The 12,969-nt window shown below is 36.3% G+C and overlaps 1 protein-coding gene across 28 annotated transcripts in view; it reads right to left on the reverse strand.

Moving 5' to 3' along the window:
- NRXN1 (neurexin 1) overlaps window positions 1-12,969 on the reverse strand; it is a 1,145,126-nt gene that overhangs the window by 634,519 nt on the left and 497,638 nt on the right. For all 28 annotated transcript variants that reach the window (XM_031655576.1, XM_031655575.1, XM_031655556.1 and 25 more), the window contains 2 exons: window positions 9,497-9,880; window positions 2,470-2,673 (listed from right to left, as the gene is read on the reverse strand). In XM_031655576.1, coding sequence (XP_031511436.1) covers window positions 2,470-2,673; window positions 9,497-9,880 — 588 coding nt within the window. The remainder of the gene's footprint in view (window positions 1-2,469; window positions 2,674-9,496; window positions 9,881-12,969) is intronic.

Below are 12,969 nucleotides of genomic sequence, written 5' to 3' on the forward strand. Positions count from 1 at the left end.
TGGCCACTCAGTATCATTATTCTTTACATACTTATAAAGCCCAGATGTATTATTATAAAAGTTTACCATTGGAAACAACAATAGAAGTTTTTTAAAATGGCCAATTCAAACAAAGCTACATGGTGACAAATCTAAGTGAAGTAAAGAGTTGTTAAATGTCAAAGATGTTTGGCTTAGACTGGCTGCAACTTTCTCCCCATCTGTGAAAGAACATATCACTGTTTTCCGCAAAATGTAAAAGTGCTCCGTCACAATGGGGTACAGTGCAGGTTCAGCTAGGCTCAGGCATCTTGGACCTCTGAAATCTAATATCCCACAAAGGCCAACAGAATCCTTCAGAATTGCAGTGGTCAAATGGAAAGCAAGTTAAAATTATTCTTATCTTGCTCTAAATGTTTTTGTTTTGTTTTTAAATTTTATTTGCTTGGGCATAAAAAGGTAACTGCCAGATGTTGGCTGGATTCCATACCTTGCGTTAATTGGAGGAGGAAAGAAACAACTGTATGATTCCTTTAGAAACTCCAGTGGCTAAGGAGCAGTCATTATTCAAAGCACACAAGCCTATGCCTCTCTTAGGAGCTAACAATGCTATCTCTACGTAATAAGTGTCATAGTTCCCTTGATTTTCCTTTCTTGATTTTCCCTTTCTTATACCTGCTTTATATAAAAGCAGCTACTATAAGAACAGAACATCTGGTATGGGTAACACAAACTGTAATTATAGTGGTTATTTTTAAAAGACTATGTAGGATGTTTTCTATTTATTTTATATATATTTGTTGGTTTGGGTTTTATTATTTAATGCCTTTGGGGAACATAAAAAATATAAACCTAGATTCTGTTTCCATATAGCTAAGTTTGTCATGTGTCGTCAACCGCATCAGAAAAGTGGTTGCAAACAGCCAAGGACCAGCACCTACACAGCTCTTTCTACAGAATGCTTTGCTGTTCGAAAATTCTCATGAGTGTTTCCACTTTGACTAACAGCAGCTTTACTGCATGCAATTAGGCGATTTGTTTTGATTGGCTTGTAATAACCTGTCATTGTCACTAGAGGGTACTCTAACAGAACAGTAAAGGAGAGTGCTCTGTGTTCTTAAAGTAGTATTTTTTAACCTTATTATTTAATTTCACTAATATTAATTAAATATAATTATATGCAATAAGATACCAATGGGATAATTTTATATTTTACGAGTTATCATTCTGCCCAGCACAATTTGAAAATGTAGGTGGGGTTTCCACAAATGCCTTACCTCATCACATTTTATTACTCTTTTTTTTTTAGGTAAATCTACGTAGTTTCAAATTTTATTTTTCTCTCTCTGTTTATTCATTTCTATCTACGTGTGTTTAACACTGCCAAAAATACAGTAAAACCTCATTAATTTTGACTCCACTTATTTTGAAACAGTGATAACACTACAAATTTGGGCAGAATATTAATTCTTCCTTTGATATGAGCAAAACTCTCTTAAGAGAAAAAAAAAAAAAGTTAAACTCATAAACAAGATTTTGAAAAGCCCAGTTTGAGAAAACAACTGATTTCCAGTACTTTATGTTGATGGCACAGTTGGCATGAAACAATGTGCTAATTATAATTAATTCTTATCCAACCACTAAAATCAGCCTAGACGGTCCTTTCCTTGATAAGACTTTCGAAACTATTATGATTTTGAGTATAATTTATAAAAAGTTAAAACTGCTTAAACAAATTTTAAAATCTGCAATTCAGACTTTTTCCTAATTCAGCCTGGTTTTTCCCCATAATTCATCCAGATTGGTGAGGTTTTACTGTAATGAGTCTTTCTTAATGCTACAATTAAGCAGGAAAGCATTATCTCTCTGTAGAAGAGCCTGTGTCTCTAGTGTTCTCATGGCTGTTTGCTAAGGGCCGCAGACTTTGGGCATTGAAGGGTTGTGGATCGCTATTTGATAGCAAAATACCACTACACAGTACTCCAAAACAGAAAAGATGGGGTACCACAAAGGTGACTATTCAAAGGAGAAGCCCATGGAGTTGAGTAAGAACAGCTGTTGATCTCAATAACAAAGCAGAAATTTGATATTTTGTGCAAATCTTTTCTAAATAAACATGTTTTTATTTATCTGCAAAGATGTCACCTACAACCAATCTAAATGTTAGTGAATACATCAACAGAAAATTCAGCTTGAGGCAACTTCAGGCTTAATCATTTACATTTTCAGTTAACCTCACTGACAGACATGGCTTCTCTTTTAAGAACCCTCAGTGGTAGAAATCACAAAACAGTAAGTTATGTTAAACATAAAAAAAATAAAAAAATAAAAAGATGCCCCCCAAAACCTAAAATTACTTTAAATGATGGAAATAAGACCATTAAGTGTTTTAATTTTCCATGGCAAACAGGCTACTTGATCAATGTTTGCAGGCAAAATTGAACAAAAAGTAAAAAAGTGTTAGTTCAATGGGGGAAGGCAGGTTGTTACCTAGATTGACCGTCAGTTTCACACGTCCTGCATCTAGCTCCAGGCGGAGGGTGTCAGCAGAGTCTCTAGAAGTGGTTGCCATCAGAATGCCATATGCACGCTGGGATCGGAACCGTAAGGAAACATCCTCAGCCTCCGTGTGCATGACTACAGGGAGCTGGATTTTCATAAACATGCTCCCATCATAGCTCAAAACTGTTGCCTCTAGAGATGGAAAATGAATATAATAAGTTCTTGGATGGTAGAGTGCATTAATACTTTAATAAGGAAAAGGATCATTTATTATCACTTATTTAAGACTTCTAGAACAAAATACTACAAAATCAATTCATCTTCTTCAAAAATAAACAAAACTGTAAGCTGGAAAAGAGGTCAGAGTAGAGGACTTCCCTTGTGAGATATTTTCTAAAGCCCAGAAACAGAGATATCATCAGTTTCTTTTCTTTTCTTTCTTTCTCTCTCTCTCTCTCTCTTTCTTTATTTCTTTCTTTTTTGTTCCCATAGCACTTTCTACTTATAGCATTAATCATGTTGAATTTTGAGGGTTTGATTATGTGTCTCCCTTCTCAAGAGCAAAGATCACGTTCTTTTGTACAGTCACAGTGTGAGCCTAGTTTGAAACACCAGCAAAGTTGCGGATTTTTTTTTTGGGGGGGGGGGGGTTGTATTTGTTTGGGTTTTGTTGTTGTTTGTTTGTTTGAGACAAAGTCTCTATTCCCAAGGCTGGAGTGCAGTGGTGGGATCTCAGTGCAGCCATGACCTCCTGAGCTCAAGCAATCTTTCCACCTCAACCTCCTGAGTAGCTGGGACCACAGGCACATGACACCATGCCAGGCTAGTTTATTAACACTTTTTTCTAGAGATGGATCTCCCTTTGTTGCCTAGGCTGGTCTCAAACTCCTGGGCTCAAGTGACCCTCTCACCCAGGTTTCCAAAAGGAATCTGTGCCCAGCCTCCAGCAACTTTTCAATTCATGTTTATGTACGGTGAGCCCACTGACCAGTTCTGTGAAATTGGTCAACCTTGCCTGGGCTCTGAATTATTCATCTGCACAATAAGAGGGTACTGCCAGAAGATTTCTTAGGGCTTTGATCTGTCCTAAAAACCTGTAGTTCTAGGAGAAGTTACTATCATCATTTTTTCATAATCTCTGCCCTGATGGAATTATTTTTAAAAGAAAAAAAAAAAGAAATATGGCTTAACTGTAGGAATTGGGCCAGTACTTTACCAAAGGTGATGTTTGAAAAGAAAAAAAGAAAAACTGATATTACCAAACAACAGATAACACTTCTTTTGAGCCATTATGTTTAGCAAGGTAATTTTTACAAAGGCTTAAACTGTTGCTTCCTTTTAAGGTTAATTTATAGAAGGGGAGTAACTTTAAATATTATCTATTAGCACAACGTTGGTGTCCTGAATATGTTGTCACCCAAAGCATAATGATGTGCCTTTGTTATACTAAATAAGCATGGGGGTGGGACTGAGGAGCTTTTAAGGATGTTTGTTACTAAATCAAGGTAGATGGCATCAATCGGGAAGTTGCTTAGTACTGTCTTAAAGACACAAAGAAACAAAGAGAAAAACTGTTGATGACAACCTGACGGCTTTAAGAAAGAGTCAGGACTCCTTAATGTTAAGTACCATATGGTAGTGGAATATTGCAAAACAAGCATGAATCAGTTTGCTTTCTCATTGGTTCCAATAACTCAGGATGATACTTAATAAAGAAAAAAATACCTGGAATTAAAATGAACCTGGAAATTCTCATTATTTTGCCTACTTACACAGCATAACAATTAACTGTACTGATACAACTGTGTTCAATATTGGGACTATATTCAGAGTTGTGGTTTTGCAAGTTTATCTTTCAGAAAGTCAAGTACTGTTTCTATAAGACTTTAATCATTATTTGTTGTCATTCTGGGATTAAGTGAGCATCCAGAGCCTCTCCAAGCACTGACTGTTCCAGGTCTCCCTGCTTAGGTTAGCTCCCTTCTCTTTTCCATCTACCTCTTTACTTAAGAGATCTCAGTCAACTCATACGCTCACTCCTCTAATATTTATTAAGGGTTCTGACTTCTCTCCTGAGCTCTAGCATTCACTGTCTATTGGAAATTTTCAACTGGAATATTATAGGTACCTTATTAAACTCTTAATTCACTCCCTTCAAAAACGAACAAACTCAAAACATGCTCCTTCCTCAGTCTTCTCCATCTCAGTAAATGTGATAAACCCATTGCTCTGACCTAAAGCTTTCTGATTCCTCTTACTCTCTCTGCCATGTCCAATCCATTTGCAAGTCTGCAAGTCCTACAGGCTCTAATTCCAATCCACATTCTGAATTGATTGCTGCTCACCTGTGCCACTAATATCCCTCAGACTTTGCTCTCATCTCTCACCTACATCACTGTAGTAGCTTCCTCAACCGTGTTCCTACCTTTTTTTAACCTATAAAGATCAGTGTGACCCTGGCCCCAGCCCGTCTCTCTGGCCTCAGCTTTAAGTATGTCCCCTTTCTTGCTCAGTGAGCTCCAGATACACCAATTTCATGATCTCACTGAAGTGTTTGCACTTTTAGATCCCTCTGTTGAAAAATGTTTCACCCCAGATCTTTAAATAGCTGGTTCTTTCAGCATTCAGGTCTTTGCTCAAATGTTACTTCAGAGAGGCCTGCTATCCCCTCCAGTTATTCAATAGATATCACCATTTCATTTTGTTAAAATGATCATTTCTTGCTGGTATAGTATTATCTGTATTTGCCCTTTAGAATACAAGCACCTTGAGGGCAGAGATCAGTCTCTTATATGCATTGCTCTATCAGCAGCAAGTGCCCCCATGATTCCAAGCCCGCAGAAGAGCCTCCATAAATATTAATTGAATCAATAATTGCACACACACACAGTGAGCTAATTTCAATTTGAATACCAAGCTTACATAAATGCTTACCAAAGAAATTAAGTATTTATTCTGCTTATTGCAAGTGAAATCTAATTTCAGTAATGTGCATGAACAAAATATTTAATAAAGTCCACTTTGAAGGCCAAAATTGGGCTGCAGAATATAGGCTAGGGAAGTGTCTATTTGCTAAAATAGGGGCCTCATGGTTAGGCAATGCCCTAAGCACTGATAAAACAAAATATGGTCTTTCAAAAATATAGTGGTTCTATATCACATCATATTTTTTTCCAATTAGGTAAGAAGTTTCTCAAATGGGAGTGAAACCCCAGTGGTCAAAGACCAGTGCAAATAACCAAATTGCTGTTGTTCAAAAAATAATTAAAACCTGAGTGTAAAGCTATAGTGAATTCTAGAGAGAAAAATGATTGTGGTATAATTTTAAAAGAAATTTGATCTTTACTTTTGCTTTTCCTAAACTAGACAATCATGATCCATACTTGTAAAGCAACAAGTACCTGAAAAAAAGGGTTAAAGCCATTATCATGTGTTCAGTTACTTTGGTATCATACAGATAAAATGATCAAAACAGTGTTTGTTTTCTCCTCTTTAGTTAATCTGTACAACTAGGATCTATTATTCAATAATCATATTTTTGAAATAATCATATTCTTCTGGGAAAATTAGCTTAATTTGATTGAAAACTAAATAGGGGGCACCTTGTTTTAGAAATACAGATGACTGACAATGGATCATAAATATAGTGGGAAATACAACCCAGAGAAAAAAATAATCAGAATCATTAGCCTTTAACATTCTCCAAAAAGCTGCAGGACTGAAATAACATAGTAAAGTAATAAAACTTGAGTGCCCCCGAGTGTCATTTTAAATAATTCTCAATGTGAAAATAACTTGTTGATAAATGACAAATGAAAGTCTAAATGATTCCTCATAATTAGAGTTAATGTTTAATTAGACAAGAAATGGAAAATGCACAGGGTTGTAGTCTAGAGTTGCCAAATAAATGGTAAACAACATTCTGACATTTGAAGGTTATGCTATTTGGCAGCATCCTTGAACGCTAGTAAAATTATTTCATCATTTAGAATATACAATAAATCTTTAAAAGGCTAATTCTAGTATAATACTTCCCACTGGGGGAGAAAAACAGTTTCAACTTTGTCTTCTATATCTCCTTCTCCCTTGTCATTAAGTTTGATAAATTTGCTTTTCTGCATTATTCTTTGTTGCAGTCTAAAGTGTACACCTGTACTCAGTTTTGCCGAAAGGCAGTCACATATTGTGATCAACGATGAAAATCAGACAGGGAGCCAAATTATATTGCTCTGACATCTGTCCCTCCATCTGTTAGAATTTAACAAACAGTATAAAGTAGATATCTGATTATATCAATGCTCTTATTCTTACATATGACTGAGAATAATTTTTATATGATCAAGTCTCCACAAATTCTCAGTTTTATTAAAAATAAAGCAGAAGGGAAGGTACTAAATTTAACTTTTATTCATCGAACATTATTTCTGTACTACTCCTTCTTATAGGATCAAAACATGTAAAACAAAATACTCTCTTCTTGTCTGCCTAAGTTAGCAAGTATTTTGTTCTCTCTTATAAACTCCTTTGCCCCCTTAGGCAGGATAAACATCTCCTATAATGTGATTGCAACATACTTTTTCCATGGTGAACTTTCTAAATCCAAGGAGTTGAACATGCTTTTTAATTACTTTGAATAATTATTTTCATAAATATTAAATTATCAATTTTTGCTCAATAATAAGAAAACAAGTTTAAAAGTTATCTTAAAAAAAAAAAAAAAAAAAAAAAAAACTTGAAGAGTTGTCAACTCGTATTTGATCAACAACAGCCTTATCTGATCAATGTGTGTCTGGAGAAGAAACTCAGTCAAAGCCCCTTCTTTTAAATTGGAAACTCAGAGGTTCAGGCATGATCTTGTGTTAACTGAACTAGGGCATAATAGCCAGGAGCTGGACAGAAACTAAATTTTGTGGTATTGAGTATGACAACCATCACACATTTCCTTTGCTGTCAGGAGGCACCCTAACGTGAGCAAGAGAATTAATTCTGAAAAGCAAAGGACTCATGCAATACACATGGGTAATCCAGTAACAAGAACCACCCAAAAATGCATATAGCCAACCAGGAGACAAAGAAATCTGCAGAAACGTCCAGCCTCCTATCAGATAAAGAAGTATGTCGAATCCCAATGATGAAGTTTGCTATTAAATTCTCATTTACAAATCTACATATGCTTGCTGACCCTTTTTCTAATCATTGCAATATATAAATATTTCTTCTCTCTCATCCTGGCTCGAAAAGTCTACAATTTCTATTTTCATTTTTGCCATATGTAGTAGCAGAATATTGCCACAGGGTGGTACACCACGCATATTTAACGGAAAGCTTCTGTAATATATGTGACAGTTGAGTTATACCCTTTTTTCAGCTTCACTTAACCAAGAGGCATCAGAATAACTGGCAGCTCTCTGAGTGATTAAAATTAAAACAAAACCTTAAATCATGCAAGTCCGCTAATCTCATATTATGCCTAACTGTATTATACCTTGCAAGCTTTGTTCATTGTTCATCCTTTTGGCAATTTCCAAAAACAAAACTAAACAAACAAACTAAAATTGGGAAGAAAAATGCAAAGAGGAAACTTATAAAGAATATACACCATACGAACTAAACTATACAGAAATAGCTAAGTTGTACTGACAATTCACAGAAATTGCAGTTAGCTACTATCATAAAGAGAATGAATATATCTATATCTATGTGATAACATATCCATCTATTGACCCATCTAATTGCATGACACACAATAATAATAGCATATGGTAAGCGGTTTAATATATGATTACTATATTACTGTTAAATATTTATATTTTTAATATTAATCATAGAACTAGTAAGTTGATGTACCTCCTTTTTAAGATAAATAACCAAAATCAGATTTCAATTTTGGATTTCACAAAACAACCCCTCTTTTTCCTAGGAGGTTTTAGGCAAACTGAATTGAACTATTTCAGGAATAAAAAAGGAAAACAATAAATATTCATAGCTTAAAAATAGACGCCAGGTACTTTTAGGCTAAATATGTAATAAAGGAATGTTATTTGTAGCAGGTGAGGACAATGGAAAAACTCATCAGTATTTTTTCATATTGATTTTTAGCTCCATTGTTGCAAATAAGTGACAATGGGTGCAGTGACTAAAGCATTTGTCTGAAACACTGGGTCGATGGAAGAATAAGCTTAGAACTATTTGTTCTGCTATTTATTCCTTTAGCCTGTTCTGCAGATCAACTGGGACGGCTATTACCCTTCAGTTTTCTTTGAATCCTCATTCCTTTTATTTTATAGAGTGAGAAAAAGAAAAATAAAATGTAGGTTTGCCTCCTATTAGAAAAAGAGAGGCGGCACTTGCTCAGAACTTCAATAGGCCCAGCTAAGCCATAATAGCAAATTGGTAAATGAATCCTCTGCAGCTGGTTAGGTCCTAGCCAAAGGTAAGTACTTTTTCTATTAGGGTACACTTCCAGAAACATTGGTGTACCTTAGGTGATTGAAAGTCAGCTTACTTTTCAGAGAGGATATTGCCTCTTTTGTAAGTTGACTGAAGTGAAATGAACAGGCTAACTTAAGTCTCACCCAGTTGGGTCAGGGAAGTTGCAACTAATAGCTTACCTTGCCTCAAATGCTATTTCTTACCATGGGTATTAGCACTAGAAGCCATAGGTATGTCTAATTCACGCCTCTTTTACTGTCTAATGTTCTGAAGTTAAAAACTGGGCAAAAAAGACAGCAGTTATTGTCTATAATACATCTTAGGCTCATACTCTAGAGGATACTAAAGATTCAAGTTTCTATTCCTGCAATATACTTAAGAGCTGTGTCCTTTCAGAATCAAGCTCTTTGAAAAACATTAAGAGCTCATTAGTAATCCATGTCAGGTATGGCTGCTCAGCTTTCAAACAGAGTTTACTTCAGTAGAGTATGCATTATGTTTCAATGGTCAGTACAGGTTTGAGGTCAACATTTAATACAATTTTCATCTCAGGGAGTTGGCTGTTGGGGTTTTAGAATCCTACCTCTCTCACATGACCTGCCAAGATAGCCTGTTCCGGAACAATCACAGACATATCTGTTCCACCCATCCCTGCACATGCCATTGTTTTTGCAAGGGTTGCTAAGGCACGGTTTTGCTGTTTCCCTTGAGCAGGAGGGCTTCACTCCAGCAGTACTTTGAACTTCAGCCATTTGCCGGATATCTTTGCTTTGGCCATCGATGAACAAATCCCTGATGCAGCCCACGTAGCCATAGTTGAGCAGAGCAGTCCACACCTCGGTGGGGAAGACAAGGCCAGCTTTATTTTCTGGCAGGCCCCCCAGGTACAACTCATCATCCAGGTCCAGAATCTCACTCTCACCAGGAGCAGTGTAGGGAGTACGCAATGTGTTGACAGAAATGGTACCTATCGCAAAGAGAGGACAATGCACAAGTCTTTAAAAAGCACCAATGTGTTATAATTATCTTTCTGTCTTTCATCTGCTTAATGGTTAACTCTTTGGAGGCAGAGAAATATTATTATTATTATTTCTATCCTCACTTTCTGGTATTTCCTAGAGAAATTAAGAAACCCATGGTATGAAGAAACTTTAGAAATAAAAGAGACTAAATGGTTCCATTTGAACTTGAGAATGAAAACCAAAGTGTACAGCCAATAAATAGTGTTTGAGAGCCTCTAACAGTTCAGCCAATGCATGTATACATACATTAAAAATAAAGAAACTATCATTCTATATCAGCCTCTAGAAGAAAGTCAGATTCCTCTTGGTTAGTGCTTGCTTTCAAAGCTAATATCCAACTGCAAACCAAGGAAAGATTTTATGTTCCTATTTTAACTGACTTGAGTACTCTGATTGAGCGCAGTAGTTTCACAGATTACCTGTGTCAAAATCTGACTTCATCACACCTCGCTGTATGAACCTATTGATTAACTTACAGAGTTTTGTTTCCCTTATTCATAATATGGGCATAATAATATTATCTACCTCATAGGGTTGCTCTTATTGTTAAATAAAATAATACTAGCAATGTACATGGTTTATAATAAGTACTGTATAAATGTTTGTTGTTGTATTTCAGTGAAATAATCAAGTAAAATCAGTTGCTTCCTTATTTTTAAACCAACCTAGTGATTTATTTAAATTAACAAGGATTTCTTTTTCTCACTCCAAATGTTAAGGAGAAAAAATCTGTTGGTTTATAAATACAAAGGGCTCTAAGTCCTAAGTATGGAATAACCAGGTATTCATCTACATGGGATCATTTGAGGGTCACAGAAAAATATTAGTGGAACCCATGAACAAAAAGAAAGATAGAAAGCACATTCCTGATCAAAACGTGCATGCATACTGCAGATTACCAAAAATTCCACTGATATTCTATCTTCAGAAAGACCTTTGTACATATGCAACTATGATACCTGGACAGAACACTACAAGGCCCCACAACGACATTATCCCAGATTTATTTTTCAGCTGCAGATTATAAGGCAGGATAGCAAGAGTCTGATGAGAGAGAGAGAGGATGAAAAAAGGTGTGATAGTATGCTGGGGCATGGGCATAGAACCTCAGGTATTTAGGGAAGAGACACAAGAGAGATCTGGAGATGGGAGGGGTGATACAGAAGTAAGGACAAAAGAGGAAGTAGGGGGTGAGTAGGGTGTGTGTAGGGATATGCATTTTAGTTGCTACACAGAATACCAAAGGCCCGCCCCAAGTGAAAACACATATCTAACTAAGGATGTAAGGCTGCGGGCCCCGATGTTGTGCCCAGGAGTATTCCAAATCCCAGCAGAAGGGCCCCCTTCAATCTGTGCAGTATAATGGGATCTGTCTTTGTGAGGGAGAAGGGCATGGAAGCCACTGACAAAGACTGCTCAGGTGGCCGAGTCATTAAGAGGATATTTGGCTCTCTAGATTTTCAGAGAAAGAAAAGGGAAAAGCTCCTAGGGGAGAAACACTCAAAGGCATTGCTATTTTGGCCTTCCAATGAGGGGAGCAAAATAGAGATTTCCTAGGGAAGCAGCTAAAAGGGAAAAGGACAAAGTATTCATTTTTACTGGTCACATTTGTACAAGTGTCTAGAAGAAAACTCTCATTTAGGAACATATGGGAACCATCAAATCCTATTTAGAAAAATATAAAGCATGGCATTTTGGGGAAATACAATTTATAATATTGAGAGGGAATGGTGACTCTTTTCTATTTCAAAAGGAATGATCATTACATGCATTTTTAAAGCATCATTTTGTATACAGCACTATTCAAAATACCTGCGAAGTGAATAAACAGATGGTCCCTATCCTCTGCAGTAGCTAATGAAAGTTAGAATATGATGAGAAAGAGTGTCTTTTAATGACAAAAGGAAAGGTGGGCATTTTAAAAAAAGAAAATATTATCACGGAAAGCAAAGAGTTACATGCAATGAACAAAGTGTCATGTATTTTTTTTTTTTTTTTTTTTCTGAGACAGAGTCTTACTCTGTCACACAAGCTGGAGTGCAGTGGCAGGATCTTGGTTCACTACAAACTTTGCCTCCTGCTTTAAACAATTCTCGTACCTCAGCCTCTCAAGTAGCTGGGATTACAGGTTTACGCCATCACGGCCAACTAATTTTTGTATTTTTAGTACAAATGGAGTTTCGCAATGTTGGCCAGGCTCATATTGAATTCATAGCCTCAAGTGATCCACCCACCTTGGCCTCCCAAAGTGTTGGGATTACAGGCGTGAGCCACCGCACCCAGCCAATGTGACATGCTCTTAAATAAAAGGGAGATGGATGCTACTCTATTTTCCAATTAGTTCAATAAGGCTTCCTAAAAGCAGTAGAATTTTTGAGGATTTGATGAAATGACACAGAACTTAGCAAAGGACCAATGACTAATTATTCCAAGTGTGGTGATATATTCCAATATACATATACATATACATATATATATATACACATATATATTCCAATATACATATATACACACACACACACACACATATATATAACATATATGTATTCCCATATGCTTTTTTTATTCAGCTCAGAAGGGGAAAAAAGCCCTTGGAAAGGCTGTACTGTCCTTACTCAGGGTATTGTAATTCTGACACTAAGAGAACTCCTGGAGGACTCCTGAGACAAGGAAATTCATTGGCTTCCACAGCTCACTTTCTCCCCCTATTCCATGTAGTTTCCATACCTTGGTGCACTGTGTCTGCACTCACTCTCAGGGGTAGAACTGCTGCCAGGTGGTTCAGACAATCATTCTTGACAGTTTGTCTGACAGTAAGAATGTAGAAATTGTGTCTCTTGATTTTTATTTATGGTGTGTTAGTGCTTGCTTTGAGCAAAGTATTGTAAGAAAGTTCAAATAAGTTATTTTATTAATGTGCTTGATGATATAGACAGGGTAAAATTTTTACAGTAACTTTATCATTAGACTACAGTTTTCTGAACACAGTCATAAAGAACACAATTTTCAAATATCCCAGTGCACACTTACACAC

The sequence above is a fragment of the Papio anubis genome, chromosome 14 (assembly GCF_008728515.1).
Source record: "Papio anubis isolate 15944 chromosome 14, Panubis1.0, whole genome shotgun sequence".
NCBI classification, from domain to species: Eukaryota; Metazoa; Chordata; class Mammalia; order Primates; family Cercopithecidae; genus Papio; species Papio anubis.